The 23422-nt window shown below is 38.0% G+C and overlaps 2 protein-coding genes across 14 annotated transcripts; one reads left to right on the plus strand and one right to left on the minus strand.

The window, feature by feature from the left end:
* Window positions 1-4324: 4324 nt before the first annotated feature.
* LOC104599410 (VQ motif-containing protein 4) lies at window positions 4325-5539 on the plus strand. Its single transcript, XM_010261932.3, has one exon. It carries the CDS (start codon window positions 4616-4618, stop codon window positions 5294-5296), a length of 681 nt encoding a protein of 226 aa, XP_010260234.1. The 5' UTR covers window positions 4325-4615; the 3' UTR covers window positions 5297-5539.
* On the minus strand, window positions 4562-23392 carry LOC104599412 (uncharacterized). Of its 13 annotated transcripts, XR_016074108.1 has the most exons (8): window positions 23253-23392; window positions 22693-23159; window positions 22145-22592; window positions 19116-19205; window positions 17752-17834; window positions 10644-17647; window positions 10489-10535; window positions 4562-9375 (listed from the first exon to the last, which is right to left on the minus strand). XR_016074108.1 is itself a non-coding variant. In XM_010261934.3 (4 exons), the coding sequence occupies exons 2-4, from the start codon at window positions 22974-22976 to the stop codon at window positions 9232-9234; spliced, it is 876 nt and encodes a 291-aa protein (XP_010260236.1). In that variant the 5' UTR covers window positions 22977-23159; window positions 23253-23392; the 3' UTR covers window positions 4562-9231. The 13 variants fall into 13 exon arrangements, 3 of the variants coding, with proteins under 3 accessions (XP_010260236.1, XP_010260238.1, XP_010260240.1); XR_016074074.1 differs by lacking the exon at window positions 19116-19205; XR_016074068.1 differs by lacking the exon at window positions 19116-19205 and having other exon boundaries at window positions 10644-11189; window positions 17456-17834.
* Window positions 23393-23422: the final 30 nt, after the last annotated feature.

Genomic DNA, 23422 nt, shown 5'->3' on the forward strand with positions numbered 1-23422 from the left:
ATAAGTTTGATGAATTGTACAGTTTGACTATTAATAAACTTGATGCTCTTTCTAGTTATGATTGTGTTTATCATGTGGATGAAAATGCATACATTTGGCATATGAGATTTTGTCACATAAACGAAGACAAAATAATGAGAATGAGCACCAATGGATTAATTCCCAAAATATAATTAAATTTTAATTATTGTGAACCATGCCTTAGTGGAAAAATAACTAGGCTCCCTTTCAAGAAAGGAAAGAAATCAAAGGAATTATTAGGTATAATACACTCTAATGTTTGTGGCCCTTTGAATGTAAAAACACATAGGGGTATGGAATATTTTGTAACTTTTATAGATGATTTCTCTAGATTTGGCTTTGTGTATCTGATTAAAAGAAAATCAGAAGTGTTAGAGAAATTTAAAGAATATAAAACACTTGTAGAAAACCAATTGGGTAGAAAAATAAAAACTCTTAGGAGTAATAGAAGTGGAGAATATATCTCTAACATATTTAGTGACTTTTGTACACAAAATGGAATCATACACCAATTAACCATGTCCTTCACACCACAACATAATGAAGTGGTTGAACGAAGAAATAGGACTTTGTTGGATATGGTGAGATCAGTGTTATCTCACTCAAGTCTAGGAACACACTTTTGGGAATGATCCTTAGGTACTGCTATATATATTCTAAATAAGGGTCCAACTAAAGTTAATAACTTAATACCCCATGAAATGTGGACTGGTAGAAAACCAGACTTGACTGACATCAAAATTTGGGGGGCTAATGCCTATGTAAGAGTACCAAGTCAACAAAGAAGCAAGTTAGATAACAAGAGTCTAAGGTGTACCTTTATAGGGTACAGTGAAAATAGCAAAGGGTATAGATTTGTTAATCACAAATCTGATTGAATAGTTGAATTAATAGAAAGCAAAGATGTTGTTTTTCTAGAAGATCAAATTGAGGATAATAAACAATTACCTACCCTATTTGAAATAAACAAAGAATTTATAAAAGCTGAGACTGCACCTGAAAGACAGGTTTCATCTAATAATGACACCTTAGGTAGAATTCAGAGAGAAAGATTCCCTTCATCAAGATTAAAAGATTATTATACCTACTTGAATGAAGAATCTCTTAATGATCCAGTTGATTTTGAAGATGCTATGGATGCACCTGATAAGGAAAAGTGGTGTGAAGCCATGGAAGAAGAGTTAAACTCAATAAATAAATATCAGGTTTGGGAATTAGTTGATTTACCTAAGAATAGGAAACCTATAGGGTGTAAATGGATATTAAAGAGAAAACTCAATGCTGATGGGTCTATAGAAAAATATAAGGCAAGATTAGTAGCAAAAGGGTACACCCAAGTAGAAGGGATTGATTATGAGAAGACTTACTCTTCAGTTGCCAAGTTTACCTCTATTAGAATCCTAATGTCCTTAGTTGCCTTTTTGGACTTAGAATTGTGTCAATTAGATGTTAAAACTGCTTTCCTCAATGGAAAGTTGAATGAAGAAATATACATGACTCAACCCAAAGGTTATGTAATAGAGAGACAAGAAAATAAAGCGTATAAATTAAAGAAATCTTTGTATGGTTTAAAACAGTCCTCTAGGATGTGGTACCACACCTTCCTTGAAGCAATCTCTAAACTTGGATTTATACCTAATCCATTTGATCATTGTGTTTACTCTTTTAATAGTGGGAGCAGTTTTGTTGTTCTTTCATTATATGTAGATGATATTCTTATTGCTGGAAATGATGTCTCTATGATTAATAAAACTAAAGATTGGTTAAAAATCAACTTTGAAATGAAAGACATGGGTGATGCTAATTATGTACTTGGAATTAAAATAGAAAAAGAAAATAACACTAAAACCTTAACTCTTTTACAAGAACATTACTTGGAAAAAAAATCCTAAGGAAATTTAATATGAAAGACTGTAATGGAGTTGAAATTCCAATTTGTAAAGGAACCAAATTAAGTAGGGATATGGCTCCTACTAATGATGATGAAATAGAGAAAATGAAGTATAAACCCTATGCTCAAGCTATTGGTAGCTTGATGTATATCATGCTTTGCACAAGACCAGATATCTCATATGTTGTAGGCCTTGTTAGTAGATACCAAAGTAACCCAAGTAAAACACATTGGAAAACTGTTAAAAGAATATTTAGATATTTGCAATTGACAAAACACTTCAAATTATCCTATCACGCAAATGATTTAGAGTTACTGGGTTATTGTGATGCTGATTTTGCAGGTGACCCAGATGATAGAAAATCCACAACCGGGTACTTATTCCTCTTAGGATGAGGTGTTGTCTCATGGACAAGCAAGAAGCAAAGTTGTGTAGCTAAGTTCATCATCAAAGCTAGGCTTATCTCCTGTAGCTCCGCGGCATCTGAAGCAGTTTGGATTAGGAGATTCTTGGAAGAACTCATAATTCTTGTTGTACCAATAGGAGTTGTGAAGATCTTCAATGACAACCAAGCTGCTATTAAGACAATTAAAAATTGTGAGATCGGCCCTAAAGGGAAACACATAGATCTCCATTACCGATATTTATATGATGTCTACCAACGGAATGAAATCCTGATAGAATATGTGCCTACAAAAGATATGATTGCCGACCCATTGCAGTTATTGATTATGTAAGGCACGTTAAAGCGATGGGGTTGGTTGGCACTTGTTCATCTCGGGCCTAATTGGCCAAGTGGGAGATGATGGTAGAGTGGCCATAGGCCCTCGTTTGATCCTCAACATGTTGGAATATCCAATGGTCATGTGACAAGCCACATGTTGATGGAAGATTATTATTTTATGGTTATCTCTATGCAACACTCTCACACACAATCATTTTAAATTATTACCTATTTATTTATTTTCTATAAAAATAAATTTATTTGATTGTTTATTTGAAAATGTTTTTATGCATGGAGATACCAATATTGTTGGATTATTCTGGATCCAAGTTCCAGTTCTTATTGGGTCAATGGATATCCATTTGACCCAATCTAGACTAGATGATCATGTGGTTAGATCCTTGGTCAATATGAGACATTTGTCTCAATCTGGAGAGGCCTTAACTTGGTCTTCCCTCCAAACGTTCAAGTTGGTTGAGTTCCCTCCTCAAAACAAGGAAATGAACGTTGGGGAAAGACCTATATATATGGCTATCAGAAAGATAGCAAAGTGTGCAAATTAAGATAACTTGGAAGATCAAGCAACCTCCAATTTTCAGCCCCATCCAGATTTGACAGTTCTCTCTTGCATTTTGTTTGAGAGATAGTGTCTCGAACCCTATATTGTGCAGCTGTTTCTTTTTCTCTTTGTATGCAGGTTTGGTGTTCCCAAGTATCAGCCGTCCATCTCTGTATCTACTCAGTCCTTCACCATTGACAACTATCCATGAAGAACCTTAACCCACCCTCGAAGAGGGGAGTGTCTAAGACTTGCATCTTAGGTGAGAGTACTCATGTAGGGGTGTCAATTGGTCTGGACCAGGTCCAATATGAATCCATTACAAATGGACTAGGTCCAATCAAATCCGTTGAATACTCTAGACCATTTTGGATCAATCCAATTTAACGTTTGGACCATCCAATCTGTTCAAATTGATTTTAATTTAAATTAGTTCCAATCCAAACCTGGCCCAATTCAAAATAAGCCCATTACAGATGGATCAGATCCAATCCAATCCACTAAATACTCTAGACTATTTTGGACCAATCTAATTCAATGTCTGAACCATCCAATCAGTTTAAATTGGTTTTAATTTAGATTGGTTCCAATCCAAACCTGGCCCAATCCAAAATAAATCCATTACAAATGGGATCAGATCCAATCCAATAAATACGTTAAACTCTTAAATCTAGAGTGATCCGATTCAATGTCTTATTGGTTCGTTCAACCCATCCAAATTGATTTTGTTTTAAATGAATCCAACCCAAAACCGGTCCATTGACACCTCTACAATCATGTAGGGCAGAAGCAGAACCACACTAATATTTAAAGGGGTCAAGGGGCAACAATGTAATTAACCAAAGACGGTAGCATCTAGGGATCATCTTATCTAATCCGGTCCAAAGTCTAAACAAATGGTGAATTGTTCCACCGATGTGGGTTTTTAATGCTAGGGGTGCACCCCCCAAGTCCCCAACAGCAGAGTCAGCGTCAGGGCTCTGAAGTCAATGGAAATATTGAAGCTTTTGACGACTTGCACACATGCAGCCCCACCCATGAAATTCCAACACAGCCAATGGCGTCTTATCATATTTTGCTTAAACCGTTGGACATTTTCCCACATACCCAATCAAAAACCATAAAAACCCATTTTCAATCAATCACCAAAACAGTAAAAAAGGAGAAAGAAAAGAGATGGAAAGAGGAAGAAGGAAGAGAGAGAAAGAAAACAAAATAAAGTAGTGTCATCACCTCTCTCTCTCATCCAACCTTGTTCTTCACTCATACATCTCTCCTCGGACTCCCCCTCCCCTCCTTTCTTGTTTCTTCTTCTCTGCCCAAACCCTGCTTATTTTATATCTGTGGTCTGTCCAACTACAAAACTCTGTAAGAAGGAAGAGCTAAGAAAGCTGAGAGAGAGGGAAAAACAAAAACATCATGGAAAATTCTCCAAGACGTCAAGATAGAGAGAAGCCTTCTGTCCTAACCTCCCCAAACAGCAACAGCAGCAACAGTAGCACCAGTAGCAGCAGCAATAGCAATGGAGTTCAGCTCCCCTTAACGCCAAAAACCATATGCAGATCTGAAACCAATGCGTACCCAACAACCTTCATCCAAGCAGACACCTCTTCCTTCAAACAAGTAGTCCAGATTCTCACCGGATCATCAGAGACGGCCAAACAAGCGTCCAAGGCCACCGTCGACCCACCATCCAAAAGCCCCATACCGCCCATGAAGACCGGCCCGAAGAAACAAGGATTTAAGCTTTACGAGAGGAGGAACAGTCTCAAGAATCTGAAGATCAGTCCTTTGATGCCTGGGTTGATCCAGAATTCTGGGTTTTCGCCGCGGAAGCCAGAGATCTTGTCACCTAGTCTGCTCGATTTTCCTTCCCTTGTTCTCAGCCCGGTTACACCGTTGATCCCAGACCCGTTTAACAGGTCTCCTACTCCTTATGCCGACAATTCTATCAGTAATTCCTTAGCAGAAGAGAAAGCGATTGCGGAAAAGGGGTTCTATTTGCATCCCTCGCCTATTACGACTCCAAGAGACTCCGAGCCCCGGCTTTTGCCGCTCTTTCCGGTGACATCCCCCAGAGTTTCAGGTTCCTCTTCTTGAAAAGATGTAGTTTTTGTAAGCGCATATCGCAACTGATGAGGAGAACATTAATGGGTCATGATTTTTCTGCAGAGAAAAATTGAGATCTTGTATCAATTGTACAATTTGATCTCAAACTTATCCTTCCCCTTCTTTTTCTTCTTTTTCTTCTTTTTTTTCTGTAATTTCTTTTCTTATCTTCTTTTTATAATCTATTCTTCTCATTTTCCTTTTTGCATGTTTGTCAATGAGACCCATCAACACGAGAAGAATCTGTGTTTGCCTTCTTCCTTTTCTAATCTTAAAAAAAAATGGTGAATGATTTTTATCAAATTTTCCTATTGATCCAATGGTACCGTAAATGTAGACTCTTCATTTGCAGTCTTTGTTTTCAAATTGGCCCTTGGTAAGAGAGCAAAAGAGGAAAATGTTATTTTATGGGGTCCCTTGTCACACTAGTTGGTGAGGAGAGAAGAAACTGGAAAATGAGCTTATTTTATCATTCTATGTGCAGTGAATGTGAATTTAGTCCAACCTAAGTTGCATTATTTTATCAAGTGGAATACAACTATGGAGTATAGAAGAAGACTTCTATTACAAGGAGTGGAGATCTGTAAAGAGATGGTATTCTGCTGTGCCATTGACAAATGGCAAGAACTTGCCAACTGCCAAGACAATTGGATGCATGAGCAAGGAATCTTGACCATTTTGTGTTCATGGCAGAAAAGTGGCCAAGAAATGGGAAGACCAAGCCAAACTAGGATGATAGGGAATTTGCAGAACTCACATTTGCACTGTCTAGAGTGTGTAGCCAGAATGTCGGGGGATACCCATGTCGGTAGACCCTATCAAATGTCTAACAGTATCAATTCTCTCAACCACATGGGGCTGAGAGAATCACCATTTGATATCATGTCAAAGTGCAACTTGATCGGATCGTCATAGCAATCTGATTTTTTTTTTCACTCTGCTGTGAAAGGTCTCTGAAAATTACACCTGTATATGTAGACGGTGTGGCTATAAAGGGTATTTGGTGGGTCCATTTCTTTACATCAGAGATCATGGGTGGGATCCACCAAATGATGGGTTTCTGCTGCCTGGGTCGTGATCTTACCCACTGCTGCTTACAGTTGTAGGTGGTAGACCAGTCTTGCTCATTTTGCTGGCCAACTCTCATGACCAGTTTGTCTTAGGCATCCCATAGAATGCCATGGACGGCAAGGTAGAGATATCACAGTCTGGCCCAGATAGATCCGGGTGTGGGTGACAATTGAACAGAGGTAATCCAACTGCAAGCTATGTTGAATACAGTAAAATCTACTTATGGTTTAGTTTTTTTGTCTACTTTCGGTTTACTTTTTGCTTGCATAAGATCTTTTTCAGAACTGAGTAAATGCAACAGTTATTGGATTATCCTAGTTTTGAAGATCAATACCTGGTAAAGATGTTAAGAACTATGGAAAAAACAAACTCATGATCCTTGTAAGCTCATAACTCCAAGGGAAAAGGGGTAGTTTAATAGTAGTTTTCTTATTTCAGCTTGGAATTTGGGAACTCATGGACACCTTTTTTTTTCTTTTGAGTTGTATCCTTTTTGACTCAAAGAAGACTTAGAAAAAAAACTCCTAATGAATGGAGACACGAGAAAGTAAGGTGGGGAATGGGTCTTGCACTCTTTGAAAAGAGAGACCAAAACAGCAAGACCAGAAAACGTGGGGGGGGCCTCTTTTATTTTGTTTTGTGTGGGTATGGTTTGTGACTTCGTGTACGGCATTGAACGGTTGACGATCATTAAATGGGCAGTTTTCATGAACAATGGTTAGACATCCTCCATCAATTCACCATCATCAGAGTCAACATCATTATTCAGGACTATATTACCTCCTTGGTAGAGAGTAAAAGCACTTTTTCTTCTCAAATCTCCCAACCTATCATTTTTTTTCATGCAAACACCTCTGGTTTGAATGAGAAAATATTTTTTGTGATCATGAAACCTGGAAGGAATATCTTGTAATTATGTGCTCAAGTAATGAAAGGTTGCTTTCTTTGAAAAAAAAAAGAAAGAGAAAAATTACCCAAGAAAATCTCACAACCTGTTGGATCTCTAGGAGGTTCTGGATCAAATTAAGGTGTGTTCACCAGTATGTGATTTTGTTTTTCAAAACAAAAGCAACTGCAACATCAGCTAATACATGACAGTGCATACATAAATATATATAACTACGGTTGATGGATCAGACAGTCGCAATAATCCTAGCAGGAAAATTTTGGCTAAGGGGAGGTTTCTTGGATGGTGAATCATTATTGTCCGTCTTGAATGACTATAACTAACATCCTCTGCTCCTTTTGCCGCAGAACATTCAGAATGTCGGTGGTGCTGAACTCCATCCTTCATATTGATCTGTACTGCATCTTTAAGGGGGCATCATCATATACATTCTCTTTCCCCCCTTGGATGCATTTGTTGACCATGGTGACAAAAATGGTCATACAAACTAGAAACTTGGTTAAGATCCAAAAATTTTTTTAAGCTTATCCAGGGTTGTTTGTTTATTTACGTACTTCTCAAGCCAAATTTCCACTGTTAATAACATTACAGAAGATCATATTTGTCTCAAATTTCCAAAAAAGGACCCGATCGTTTTGAACTCATGATTGAGAGGTCTATTTTCTGGTTGAATGGAAATTATAACTTCCAAACCTGAAACATGGATTAGTAGGCAAATATCAACAAGTCAAAGCTAACAAAAATGACAAACCCCTAAACAATACCTAGAGATTAAAAGGAAAGAGAATTTGAGGATAGTATTTTCACTATGAAGTAAACCAAAAAAAAACTAATATGCCGTATGGAAACTACTGGAATATGCATAAAACTAGTATACATGTATTTTTAATGTTTTGGCCATTGAGCATATTATAAGGACATTACCCAATGTTGGTCCTAGCTATCTGTTATGGCCCTTGGCTAAGAAGCATAATATAATAAATGCTAATACAACTACTTAACCGCCTAAATTAAGAGCTATAATGCGAGTAGTGATTAACACGGAGCATTCATTGCTGATATTGGCATCTAAAATACATGGAAGCTACATCACATACAACCTCAAAACCCAATATCATATAATCAAGCAAGCACAACTTCCAAGCATATTAGCTTTACTGTTTTTAGTAAATTGTATAACTAATTTTTAAGCAATTTAAAGATGAATTACTTATATAGAACCAAATTCTAACCAAACCAGGAAGAAACACCAACTCAGTACAAGCCAATTCAACCAGCAGTCCAACCCCATATTGAACCGATCCCATTATTGGAAACAATTGCAAAGTTAAAACTGTTGTTTGTACAATTGAACCATGGCTAGACTAGATAATGCAAACAGTTTCTCCAGTTGACAAGTCTGATTCAAAATTTTCATCTTGGTTTTGAAGTCTGCAATACCAAGTGTTTTTCATTCTCAATTCTGCAGAAATGCTGCAAGATGGTGCAATGAGTCATTTGTGAAAACGCATCCTTGCCAAACACCCTGTAGATATCATAGACTGGAGTAGCAACTAGTCTAAGGGGTTCAAGGAGGCTCAGTTGGAAATAATCTTGCCAGGATGGATAACCATGTCCTTGAATTCCTTTTATGATCTATATGTGAGTGATCTGAAAAATCAACTGGATGAGTAATTAGTAAATAGAACACCTGAAACTTTATATCTGAAAAAATAGATAGAGATCCAAATAAAAAGGCGAAAGGAGTGCTTCAAAATAAAGAATGTAAATGATATCAAACAGAATATACATTCATTTTCCAGACATAAATGGTATTGAACTCATGAGACCCAGTAAGTACTCAAGTCAGGTTGAAACAGAAAGGCAGAAACAGAAAACAAAGGGCAGAAAAGGGGAAGGCACACATTGAATTAAGAATACATGACGAATAAAAAAAAGATTGAACTTTTCACTCAAAAATGACAATTAGCCAACTGTAGATAATTGCTTGGAACTCCTTTGAGAAGGGATTGATTATTGTTACAAGGCAAGACTCTATCCCATGGCTGTGAATAATAGCTCTCCCACTTCCCAGTATTGTGCTGTCATAAGCCTGCAGTAGGAAAAAGATCCGATGACCATCACAGTATCATCTGAAGGAAATTAGCAATGAAATATTCTTGTTGCAAGCTGATTAAAAAAACTTCTTGTTTGCAAAGAAGATCTGCAATTTTAATGATAACAGCTGGAAGACAAGAAAATCGAGGGCTGCCATCAGATTGGAGGAGTTGAATGGTGGAGAAGGAATTATTCTCCCATAATATCACTTTGCTATTTGTGTTTGTTGGATGAGGGGCAAATTCCATAATTGAGCAGAATGTAAAGAAGAACATTAAACAATTAGTGTGGAATTGAAATCCTTACAGAAGGTACAAACCTACAAGGTAGTCATTCTGAAATCCCTTTCTTGCATATTTTAAATCTTCAGTGAAATAGTAATTTGATTTCTCTATCTTGGGTGGAATTCAACTTATCTCTCCAGCTTGACCAACCACATCACAGGATTCCAGATGGAATCAATAAAATCAGAAATATTTTTGCCACCCTATGAAAAAGAAACTTATTTTGCATCTTTGGTAATGTGGATCTTGCTAGCTACTTCACTGATCTAAGATTTGGATGTCATCAATTCAATCTAAAAGAGTAAAAGTAATCGAAATTTGCAACCAGAGCTTGGGCAATTCCACTGAATATATCAACCATTCCAAAATGTCTGGCTAAGTGATTTACAACCATTAAGTTAAAACCACATCTACAGACGAGGACATAAAATCATCATAAATCTCATCATCAATCCAAAACCCTGCATTCTATGGTAAATCCCCATTCTCTAACTTATGTTTGCCATGCTGTCTAATAAAACAAAGCTTCAGTGTCATATTACAAGCTCCTACTATCATTTTGAAATGATGAAATGGCATCTCATTTGCTCTAATAGACAACAATGCTAGAAAGTAAACTACCATAACCTAAAATTCTTCACTAGATTAGCATTCAAGATAATCCTCTCATTGTAACAGTTCAGAGTCAATCAAACACAGAACAAATAAATAAATAGATAAGAAAGCCGAGGGTAGCACAAACCTTCATGAAAGGGGATCACAGTTGACACAACTTGGCAATTTGTAGGAATAAAACTTAGAAGGGGCAGAAAGAATAGACCCACCTGAAGAAAGAACATGTCCCCAGGAATCATTCTTTCCTTCTGGGCACCTACTCGTACAGAACAAGAAAACAAAAATCAAATGATATTAGAAAATAAATAAAATAAAAAGTGATCTTAAAACAAAAGCAATGGTGAGGGAGGAAAGTTAGAAGCACCAGGAGGGGGGCATAACAATGAGCTGTTGAGTTTGGGAATCAAGTCATCATGGACCTTGATGGAGATACTGCTTCCAGTGCCAGACATTGATCCAAGTGTATAGAAGCACCAGGAGGGGAACATAACAATGAGCTGTTGAGTTTGGGAATCAAGTCATCATGGTCCTTAATGGAGATACTGCTTCCAGTGCCATACATTGATCCAAGTGTATAGAAGCACCAGGAGGGGGACATAAAAATGAGCTGTTGAGTTTGGGAATCAAGTCATCATGGACCTTGATGGAGATACTGCTTCCAGTGTCATACATTGATCCAAGTGTATAGAAGCACCAGGAGGGGGGCATAACAATGAGCTGTTGAGTTTGGGAATCAAGTCATCATGGACCTTGATGGAGATACTGCTTCCAGTGCCATACATTGATCCAAGTGTATAGAAGTAAATACATAACTCTGAAACCAAAGCCATAGTATCCTTCACTGGCTTGGTCTCTAGATTGACCTGAGAGATGCCACCCATTGCTGCTGCCACTATTTCTTTACCTCTTTCTTTTGGAGGATGAAAAATCAAAAGAGAGAAGCTTCAGGTTCGAACTTAACAATACTAAAGATAATCTGCATCTCTAACTCCACAGTATAGAGAGACTGATAAAATTCAGATCTGCACTAGTATTAGATTAAGAACAACAGTAGAAAGAGATTGAATGAGAGAGAATAGGAAGAGGAAGAGAAGAGAAGAGAGGGGAAGGAAAAACTGGTTTGAACAAGAGAGAAAAATCTCTCTAGTCGGCCAAGTTGATATATTTATAGTTTACTAACATAAAACACAACTAATGTTATGCCCCTACTTAAGTATGGGACACATCATTCAAGTCAAACATTACACCTCACTCCCAATATAAATAAAAGGACCAAACTGCCCTGTACAGCCAACACTAACACTCCCCCTCAAGCTGGTGAGTATATGTTATATAGTCCTACCTTGTTACATATGTAGTCCACTCTTCCCCAACTCAACCCTTTGGTGAACAAGTCTGCCCATTGACTTCTTATGTTAACATATGCAGTACTTATCACTCCACTGAGTACCTTCTCTCTCACAAAGTAACAATCAATTTCTATATGTTTTGTTCTCTCATGAAAAACTGGATAGAAAGAAATGTGGACTGTAACTTGGTTGTCGCTGTTAGTGTCAACTGTATAGGGGCAGTTTGGTCTTTTCATTTATTGTTGGTGTGAGGTGTAATGTTTAAGTTGAGTGATGTGTCGCATACTTAAGTAGGGGCATAACAGTTATTCTGTTTATTATAGAAAACTATAAATATAAATCTGGCCGACTAGAGAGAGTGATTTTTCCTCTCTAGTTTGAACTGGCCGTTTCTCCTTCTCTTCTCTTCTCTTCTCTTCTCTTCTCTTCTCTTCTGCCCTCTTCTCTCTTCTTTCTTCTCTATTATTAACAAACTAATTCTGGTTCAGATCTAAGTTTTATCACAGTATCCGAGCCACTGTGACAATTTCAGATCTGCCCAGAATTCTGTTCCATCGCCATTCAGCCTAGGGTTTTCCAAATTTCTTCATCATCTGTTAGAGATAAGAAAAAGGGCTGAAAAAGAGTGGTCACCCTTCCCTTTTGGAGGTTTTCATGCCTCTGGTTTGTGGTTTAGTGGTTGTTTGTGGTGGTTTGTAGGAAGCCCTCTAATCGATGATTCGAAGAGGGCTGTTTCAGGTGGTGCAGTGGACAGTTGAGTACGGGTTGGTTTTTTGTTGATCAAATTAAGTGGGCTGTATGGGGGTTTCAGTGTGAATCGAGTGGTTGGTGAGTTGCTATGTTTGTGGTGTGTATTCAAGTAGTTTTGCGGATACCAGTGATTGTTATTGCTGAAAACTGTGACAGTAGGTGCCTTCAGCAATAACCTGTCACTAGAGTGCAGTGTGTGAAAAGTAAACTGGGTGGTGTGGCAAACTAGTGAGTGAAAAAAGGAAATTAACTGTTACTAGTGTGTAGTGTGGTAAGAAGTGAATTAGGCATGTGACATACAAGTGAGTGAAAAGAATAAAAAAAAAAAAAAATCAGATGTGGGAGTGGTTCCCCCTAATTACCTAAATGTTCAGATAGCTTCTATCAAATTGAATGGTGAGAATTATGTGCCTTGGGTGAAATCTATAGAGGTCTTTCTTAGGGCTAAGAAGAAGGTGAAGCATGTAAGAAAACAAAAACCTCCCGTTGATTCTCAAGAATATAGTGATTGGGAACAAGAAGATGCACAAATTATGACATGGTTATGGAATAGTATGGAACCCAAGATTAGTGTGAATTTTATGTTCTTAGATACAGCCTACGAGATTTGGGACCATGCCAAGAAGCTGTACTCTGGACAAGACAATACTACTAGAGTGTATCAGCTTTATCAGGAGTACTTTATTCTGCAACAGGGAAATCAAATTCTTGAGGAATACTATGCTTGCATAAGGAATCTTCATAATGAGTTGAATGTGTACCGTCCCCTCACTTCTAATGTTAAGACTCAGCAACAACAAAGAGAGAAACACAATGTAACCAGATTTTTAGTAGGACTGAAACCTGAATATGAACCGGTGAGAGAACAGATACTAGGTGGGTCAGCTCTTCCCTCTCTAGAAGAGGTGTTTTCCTATCTCCGAAGGATTTTTGTTGGACCTATAGAGAACTCTAACATCTCTGATATGTCTACCATTGCAGTGACAAGAGGGGGAGGCCGTGGAGTTAGAGGTGGAGCTCGGGGAGTTCAGCCTAGTCGCAGTGGTGGTCGTGGACCCATGTATGGTCATAGTAGTGGTGGTGAACAAGGGCGGAGCTAGGATTTTCTTTTGAGGGGGGCCAAAATGTAATAAACATGGATAGGGGGCCAAAAGTTAGTAAATATAGGTAGGGGACCAAAATATAGGTAAAATTAAAATGGGTATTGTAGGGATTTTCAAGGCATAGGGGGGCCATGGCCCCGCCCCTGGTGGTGCACCCATGTATAGTTGTGGTGGTGGACGTATTGGAGGTGGACGTATTGGAGGCCGAGATTCAGGGGGAGCTTATGGCATAGGACGTAGTAATGGTCCGAGGAGGTATACACATTGTGGTATTCAAGGGCACACTATCAATTTTTGTTATGATTTACATGGCCCACCTTCAACTTGGGCAAATCATGCAATGGCCAGTGATGGTAATTCAAGACGGGATATTTAGCAAATGGATTAGATGCCTTCTACATCTATTGATGCCTCCGGGTGTCAGAATCAAATCAAAAAGAGAGAGAGAGAGAGAGAGAGAGAGAGAGAGAGAGAGAGAGAAGAGAACACAGCAGATTGGTAGGTGTGTCACTTAGTGATTGTCGACACCCTAAAAGAAATTTATATTAAAGAAAGTAAAAGGGCAAATCTGCCCTTAGTTTACAAAAGAAAGAGTACACAAAATAGATGTACAACAAAAGAAGTACAAAATAGCCCTGCAGCTAGATCTCTACACTCCCCCTCAAACCGATGCATAGGAATAAGCATCAGTTTGTCCATGAGAAATAGATGCCGAGCCCAAGTCATTGCTTTATTCAACAGGTCTGCCAGTTGGAGCCCGAAGGAGACATGAGGAAGAGATATAATACCCTCAAGAAGGAGATCGTGAATGAAGTGGCAATCGACTTCTATGTGTTTGGTGCACTCATGGAAGACAGGATTGGAGGTAATTTTGATTGCAATGACATTGTCTACATAGAGAGGAACAAACGGTGATGGTTCATTAGGTATGTCAAGTAGAAGAGACTGGAACCATATGATTTCACTACACACGGAAGACATGGCTTTGTATTCAGCTTCAATGGAAGATTTTGATACAGTAGGTTGTTTCTTGCACTTCCACGAGATAAGAGAGTCGCCAAAGAATACACACCAGTCGGTAGTGGACCATCGGGTGTCAAGGCATCCAGCCCAATCAGCATCTACATAAGCCATAAGGTTAATGGAGGATGAAGAGAAAAATGTCCCATATGATTAGGTGCACACATATCTAATGATCTGATGAACTACAAATAAGTGAGGTTGTCTTGGAGAAGACACAAACTGGCTCACCAATTGAACTACATATGGTATATCTGGCCAAGTCATGGTGAGATAGATTAAACTGCCCACTAGTTGACGATAAAGGGTAGGATCTTCAAGGAGAGAACCATCATCTTTGCTAAGTTTCAAATTCAGTTCTAGTGTGGTGTCCACAATCTTCGAATCACTAAGATTGGCCAGTTTAACCAAATCAGACGCATACTTTTGTTGGTTAACAAAATAGCCCCGAGAGTTTTGGCTCACTTCAAGCCCCAAGAAATATGTCAGAGGCCCCAAGTCCTTTATCTTAAAGGATTCACTGAGTAACTATTGCAGCTCATCAATTCCTTCTACATCATCCCCTATAATGAGTATATCATCAACATAAAGAAGTAAGATCATCACTCCCTTATTTTGCCTTAAAGTGAATAAAGAATAATCTAAAGAACTCTAGATAAATCCTACATCAGTGATAATAGATCTAACTTCTCAAACCAGGCTATAGGAGCTTGCTTCAAACCATAGAGTGACTTCTTTAGATGATAAACAAGTTGTGGGTCTATACAATATCCATGAGGGGGCTTCATATAGATTGTCTCCTTCAACTCCCTATGAAGGAATGCATTTTTTACATCCATCCGATGGATTGTCCATTCTTTGGCTATAGATATAGCCATCAAAAGTCGTACGGTGGTCGTTTTTGCTACAGGAGCAAAGGTCTTCTCATAGTCTATCTCATATTCCTGTTTGTAGCCTTGTGCAACCAACCTAGCCTTGTATGTATCTAGGCTCTCATCAGATTTCAGTTTCATAGAGTAGACCCATCAGATCCCTATAAGAGATGTCTCAGGTGGAGCTTTGACCAAGTCCCAAGTGTCATTTTCAAGAAGGGCTTAGATCTCAAAATCCATGGTATCTTTCCAATGTGGTTCTGCTATAGCCTACCGGTAAGATCTAGGAATGTCTGTGATAGATAAAACAGCAGAGGAGCTATGGTCCAGTGAAAGACCATAACAGTCAAGTGGGCGAGAAATTATAGAAGAATGACATAAAGTAGGTTCAAGGGGAGGATCAGGTGCACTTATTGGTGCAATTGGAGTGACTGGATAAGGAGTTGGTGGTGGAGTGAAGGGGGGCATTGAGACTGAAGACCGTTGCTTCCTGAAGTAGGTCTAAAGTTGCTGCAAAGGTGGCATTGGTATGCTTGAGGTACCTGTAGAGTCAAAACTGTGCGACAAGTGGAAGGAGCTGAGAATTTTACAATATGTTCAAAAAAAGACACTCTCAAGAAAAACTACATTACGAGAGATTCGAATACGTCGGCCCGAAGGATCATAGCAAAGGAATCCTTTATATTCAAAATTGTACCCCATAAAGGCACACAAAGCCACTTGTGTAGTTAACTTTGTGCATTCATGAGGTGGAAGGTGAACAAAACAAGCACAACTAAAAACCCTGAGCATAGATAAATCTGGAGGTTTATGGAAGAGAGATTGGAAAGGAGAAGAATTATTTAAAACAAACAAAGGAAGGCGATTTATGAAATACACAACAGTGCTGGCCACCTCCACCCAAAACCAAGTGGGTACATGGGAATCTTGTAGAAGTGTTCTAACTACACTCAAAATATGTCAATTCTTTCTTTCTACTACCCCATTTTGTTGTGGGATGCCTGGATAGGATTTTTGAGATTGAATTCCATGTTGTTTTAAGTAAGTTTGGAAATCCCCATCAAAATTCTCTCCCCCTGAATCTGATCGTAGCACACATATCCGAGCATCAAATTAGGTATAAACATAAGCATGAAAGTGCTTAAAATACAGAGTAAACTTCATATTTCTTTCAAAGAAAATAAAGCCAAGTGAAACAGGTGCAGTCATCAATAAAGGTTACAAAGTACTTATAACCCAACCGTGAAACAACAAGAGACGACTAAACATCACTATGTATTAAATGAAAAATAACTATAGCATGTTCAGAGTGCGAAGGAAAAGGTAAAATATGACTCTTACATAAACCACAAATAATGCAATCTTTATTAACATTCTTAAAGGAAATAGCAGAAACAAGTAAACTATTGGAAGCAAATAATTAATCAAGTTTCTTAGAAACTTGATTAAAAGACTCAAAACCATAAGTATTTATGCCACAACTGCCAATCATTATTACAATTAAAAGACTCAAAACCATAAGTAATAGAAAGCAAACAAGAAGTAGAAACGGGTGCAGCCTTATTCTTCTCAAACTCCAAAGCAAATAGTCATCCCAGCCTATGCCCCTTCCCCTTCACCTCCCTAATTTGTCGGTCCTATATCAAACAGCCATCAGAAGTGAATGATACAATGTTACCTTCCTCTACAAGTTGACCAGCAGAAATCAAATTGGTGGTGAGCTTGGGTACAAATAATGTTTTGGATAAATGAAACGGAGATGACTTAGAAGTAGATAAATACAAATCATTACATTCAAGTATATCTAATTTTTCACAAGTTGGCCAGCAGAAATCAAATTGGTGGTGAGCTTGGGTACAAATAATGTTTTGGATAAATGAAACGGAGATGACTTAGAAGTAGATAAATACAAATCATTACATTCAAGTATATCTAATTTTTCACCATTAGCAGTGACAATGTGTTTATTGGGAAGATGGGATTTGGGATATTGACTGAGTGTGGCCCTTGTCATATGGTTAGAGGCTCCTAAGTCAATATACTATAGGTGATTTGGTGAAGGACAATAGGTCGGTGACTTACCAGACAGATTAGTTGCAGAGAAGGCTGAAGAGATGACCGAGGACATGAGTTGTTGAATCCATTCTTAAGACATGCCACCAGAAGTGTCATTTGGCCAACCACAAATGTGATGAAGGATGAGGCATATGATCCATCTATAGCAATCTGATAGGCCTTGTAGCTTCCTTTCTTCTGATTTGATCCACCGCTTTTCTGAGGCCAAATAGGGCATTCAGTAATGATATGGCCGAACTGCTTGCAATAAGTGCATGTATTCTTTTTCTTGCAATGAGAGACAGCGTGCCCAAACTCCTTACATTCATAGCACTGTACTTTAGAGAAGTCCTTCCCCTTTGGTTTTGTTGCCAGGAAAACAGTATCAATGCTGGAATTTTTTCTCCTGTCCAGAGTAGTAAATTTGGTTTCAGCTCTCAAAATTTCCCCAAAAATAGTATCTAAGTCAGGAAGTGTTCCTCGACTTAGGATATTAGATCTGACAACGTCAAACTTAGGCCTAAGACGCATTAAGAAATGCATAATCTTCCTTCTATCAAAGTGTTCCTTCATATACTTCACGCAACATTCCGAAGAATCCTTTCCCATGTGTACTAACTCATACTCTATCTAAGAGGTTAATAAACCATGCATAGTACTCCCGGACCTTCCTTTCTCCCTGATAGTATGAGAAGATACCAACCTCTATCTGGTACTGTCTAGAGGTATTTGATTGTCGATATACTTTCTCAAGATACTCATACATCTCATAGGCCGTCTTGTATCCTCTCATAGGGATTGTAATACAAAAAGGAATTTTGTCCTTAGAAATCTGAACTATAGCTGCATGTTAACTTGGTATTATTTGATACCCTTAACCATTACAAAAGACTGCAAAAGTTTGTTTCTAACGTAGGTTTTTAATAGTTTCAATTCACTTTATAGCCAGGATGCAGTATTGAATTAACTATACATCATACTCCAAATCAGTAGAGTAAATCCAATAGCTTCATTTCACTTTTCAGCCAGGATACAGGATTGAATTAGTTACACATCGTACTCCAAATCAGTAGAGTAAATCCAATTGTTTATCTCATTTTTGATAAATAATCCAATAGTTTTATCTTGATACTAAAGATGGAATTTTGCTGTAAAAATGAATTCTGCTCCGTACATATCAAGTGAATATCAACAGTATTTTTTTACCTTATGTGCTGGAATGAAACCCTGAAGAGAGATCGTCAGATTCACTAGTTAATTATGAAATGTGGATTTAACCTCCATAAACATCAATGACATGATGGGAACAGTTAAGGTGGGAGCCCCTTTTAGCATGTGAAATACCCCTATGTATTTGTGCCCCTATATGTGTTTGCCTTTTAACCAACCATGGCTGGTTTAGGTTGGAGTTTATCAGAATCCAACAAAATTACTACTGCTACCGTTTGTTTTTCCCTTTTTTTTGTCTTTGGATATTTAATACATAGATTTCGTGGTCATAAGCCATGACTTGTAGAAGGGCATCTTGATTTGGCATGGCATAATTATCATTCCTGTAGATCAACATGGAAAATATTTCCTTTATGTTTATCAAATAATTATAGAAAACCCATTTGAATATGTGCATTCTTATCATGCATTATAAAGTAAAAATAAAAAAAAAAAGAAAAATTGCATGGCATTATACCTGTGAAACTGACACAGCAAAAGAATCAATCCCTTATACTGGTGTTGCTGTTAATTTACATGTCTCTCTGTATTGATATTATTCACAAGCCTTTGTCATGAAACATGAATGAAACCTTTTAGTACATCATGAAATGATTCTTGACCTAAAACATAATGCTAGATTTACAGTTTATTGATTTTGTACAGCTCTATGCATGCAAGTGGACAGACAATTGTTATACAAGAAAGGAAAGAGGATCAATGGGTAGAAGATGTAGTAGTTACAATTCAGGTGAAGTAGGTAAAATGATTTTTAAGAAATTAAAGATGTGGGAATAAATCATATTTGCTGATTCTATCTTTCTCTATTAACAAAGCAATAGTTGCCTTCTTAGAAAAAGCATCGACACCATTCCTGTATCAAAAGAGGTTATGCCTGTTAATAGAAGTCACAAGACTCTTTGAGTTTGTGACTAACTCTGTTAAAGCTCATTAAGTCAAGGAAGCTCATCAGAATTTAAGGAACAAAACTCATCAGAAGTTTGTAACCAACTCTGTTAAAGTATCCTGCCTGTTAAAGTTTGTGCCACAGATGACAGAAGTTAAGGAACAAAACTCATTGTGGTTTGTCTTGCTATATTCATAGATATTGCTGTAGAAGTAGTTAGAAGAGATCCTGATTCAGCCCTTAAGTAACTTAAACATTAGGAGTCACCCTTGAGTTTGTTGGCTCAGAGGACTTCTCTATTACAGTTCAAGTATCCTGACTGAAAACTGTTACAGCCTGGTTTCAAATTTTCAAAAGAGATAAGAAAGACAAAACATATTTAAGGAGAGAGCATATTTAACCAGACTGAAGCACTCAGAAACATTCAGAACACCATCCATCTATCTCTACATATCCATGTGCCAGACTCAAACATTCAGAACAATGAATCAGATTGGTATGCAGACATGAACTCTGACTAATTTGTTCAACATTCAAACATCAAATGGGATGTATACACCTAACATAATCTATTCATCAGACATGAACTCTGATTTCTCAACTCAAAAGGCAAGATATGCAATATATTGTCTACATTGAACTGTAAGAATGGGATGTCAATCTCCCATTGGACAATCATCATATACATACATATATATGGGTACTGATCATCAGACATTTATCCATATCAAGCAGGGTTGCCTAGTGGGCTAGTGGGTGGATGGTGCAACCTTCCTCTACCACCCCTCCTGGGTTGTTCAGACTGCATACAAATTAATAAAGGCTTGTCAGATAGCTTAATTTCACTATACCACCCATGCTGATTCATTCAAACTACATACTGCAATAACAACCAAGGTATTGACAAACCTATCTGGCAGATGGGGGAGCTTCCAAGTTTGGATGGTTCACACTCCCCCTACCACCCCTTCTAGGATTGATAGCCCTTCCTCTTGTAACACCAAACCTGCTATGACTAGTGCCTGCACCCGATGAAGAACCTACTTTATATGTTGGTGGAATAGGGGTTGCTAAGGAAGAAGAGGCCACCTCACATGTGCTCTGAAGAGTATGGGTACTCCCCCCCCCCCTTTCTGACAAATAACACTTTTCCTTCTAACCATTCGGTCAGCTTCAGGTTGTCGTTGTTCAGGATTAGGCCTTTGCACCTACATTTATACATTTAAACATTAGTACTTTGGTAATGGCTGGGACCAACATTGGGTAATGGCCATTTTAACTAGGGTTGTACCCCCTTTTATCAAAATAAGATCTGCTCTGACCACAACTCTTGTTTTGCCATTGTCACAAAGATCCATTAGTTCTCACCAGTCTCAACCACATCTACTTCAAAGTGAAATTCATCCAACAGGAAACTTGTTACTGTGTCAACCTAAACTAGTTCTTTTACTCCAACCATATATGATTAATAAACTTGTAATGATAGTTTTTGTTTTCCCTCAAATTTTGAGTGGGCAACATGCTAGTCCCCTTACCCCTGTCACCAAATTTTAGATATGCACCAGTATTTGTTGTAATAAGTGCAAAAATTGGATATTTTGATCATTTATATTATTGTATACAAGGTATCTATGTTCCATTCCATGTGTACAGTATTTGTTGTAATAAGTGTAAAAATTGGATATTTTGATCATTTATATTATTATATACAAGGTATCTATGTTCCATTCCATGTGACACCAGCTTCAATAGTAGTAAGTGCAAAAATGATTATATGCTTATGTAGTCAGGGTGTTATTGAATTGCTACCATTAACAACCATGAATTACTACCTAATCAGACAAACAGAACAACACAGTTAAAACAAGACAGACCACCTACCTCAATGGCCAATGTAGATCAACAAGATGCACATCAGCTTTTGATTCAGTGTACAAGTTACAGGCAGCTAAAAAAAGTGCAATTACAAATAGCCACTTCATAAACAAGACGACCAATTGTGTAAACATAGTAACTAATTGGTTAAACGAAAATTAACAAAGAATCAGTTTCTGTTTCAAGTTTTATATAGACGAGAGAAAAACATAATCTTCAGCTGATATGGCTTAGACATGAAATCCTGTCCTCTTTCCAAACACCTCTGTAATACAACATCCACTCATCAGGGCTGCCCTCCAGCTGAACCAGAAATGGGGATCCAACCCCATCCATCTTCATCAGTGGATGGCTTCAGAACCTCTTAAGAATGTTCAAAGACAACACAACAGTCAATGAGAAAAACTGCCAACATCTACACAAATGAGGGAAGTTTCCACTGGCTCCTGTTCCCAATTTGCCTGATCCATTTGGCCCAACAAGATCAGGGAAGTTTCAAGTTTCTGGAGGAAACACATTCACTAACCACCCTATTCATGAGGTACCTATAGAATAAATGCTCTACACCATCAAAAACACATTCACTAATCATCATATTCAGGTTTCTAGGGAGTGATCACTAAACTTTTTCTTTGAATAAGAAAACTAACATATAAACACTTAATTTCAGTGGTCACTCCCCAATTTGAAACTGTTCTTGTTTGCTGCTGCTTAGAGAAGATTACCTCTGCAGTTGTATTGCTGGTACTGGGGGGAGCAGCACGACAGTTCCTCATATTGTGCCCATATCCATTACAGATTGAACACCTAACAGTCTTATGCTTTAGTGGGACACGATAGGATCGTCCTACTTCATCTTCTTCTCTTCTTCTGCTGATTGGAGATCTAACCGAATGGTGATCAACATATGCCCAATATTTCTGTCCAGGTAGAGCATGCACAAAGTGGCTATATACCCTCACATTTGTGGCCTTGTGAAAAGCTTTGTCACACAATTCCTCCACTCTGCCCTTTTTATAAGTCAGCACTGCAAGTGCATGAGCATAGGGGATGCCACAAATGTCCCAAACTCTACAAGTGCATGTTTTGGCATCCATCTTTATGACATTCTCCACCAAATCGGCCCCTGATGTTTGGTACTCATATTGCCCGGATTGAAAAACCCTAATTGACCTGCAAGTACATTATACAATAATGATCATGTATAGTAAATTAATCAAGAAAATACAAGTAAAAGGGGAATTAACGAATATGTTTTCTAATTAGACATTACCTAGCTTCCCTCCTCCTTCTATCAATGATTGACTGCACATTTGGCATTAGCTCAGCCTCGTGTGCTTCAGCAATCTCATATCTCTCAAAGATCTGATACATCCACCTTTTTCTTATATCCTTCAACATTTCAACAACTGCCATTGTTCTAGCCTCCCCAATCCATGAGTTAAATGACTCGGTCCAATTGTTTGTTATGTCATCCGACTTAACTATGGGGTCAAACCTCAAACCCATGTATGGACCATGTGTCAGGGGAGACTCTACAAAGCCAGTCATACACATCTTTGGAGCATCTCTTAACAACTGCCATATAGTGGTTAAAATCAAACCATGTGTAAGATTTCCCAGAAGCCCAAACAGCACCCTTCAATGCCTTTCCCTTAAATGTTTTCTTGAAGATGTTGTACAAGTGTCGCAAGCAGAAGCGATGGTTTGTACTAGGCATGCAAACCGAAACACCATCAACTATACCTTGCCAATAACCAATGGGTTTGTTAATGCTAAATGTATACACAATCCAATCAAACAACAAATACAATCAATTTTTAATATACACACCTTTCTATCTAACATAAAAGTCCATCTGTGTGGGTCACCAATACCCAAAGCATCTTTCAACTCATTCAAGAACCACAACCAGCTTTCCTTGTTCTCGGCCTCTACAACAGAATAAGCAATAGGGAATATGCCATTATTCCCACCAAGGCCTACAACAGAGTATTACTCCT

The sequence above is a fragment of the Nelumbo nucifera genome, chromosome 1, assembly GCF_055504915.1.
Source record: "Nelumbo nucifera cultivar China Antique chromosome 1, China Antique-T2T, whole genome shotgun sequence".
NCBI classification, from domain to species: domain Eukaryota; kingdom Viridiplantae; phylum Streptophyta; class Magnoliopsida; order Proteales; family Nelumbonaceae; genus Nelumbo; species Nelumbo nucifera.

Bases quoted from the DNA above. Each gene is read 5' to 3' on its own strand.
- LOC104599410 (XM_010261932.3), top strand. From the start codon at position 4,616: ATGGAAAATTCTCCAAGACGTCAAGATAGAGAGAAGCCTTCTGTCCTA.
- LOC104599412 (XM_010261934.3), bottom strand. From the start codon at position 22,976: ATGTGTATGACTGGCTTTGTAGAGTCTCCCCTGACACATGGTCCATAC. The intron at 22,593-22,692 runs GTAATGTCTAAT...ATGTACTTGCAG, and splicing joins AGAAGGAGGAGGGAAGCTAG to GTCAATTAGGGTTTTTCAAT. The intron at 9,376-22,144 runs GTAATCTTCTCT...TTCCTACTGCAG, and splicing joins CCAGCAATACAACTGCAGAG to GCTTATGACAGCACAATACT.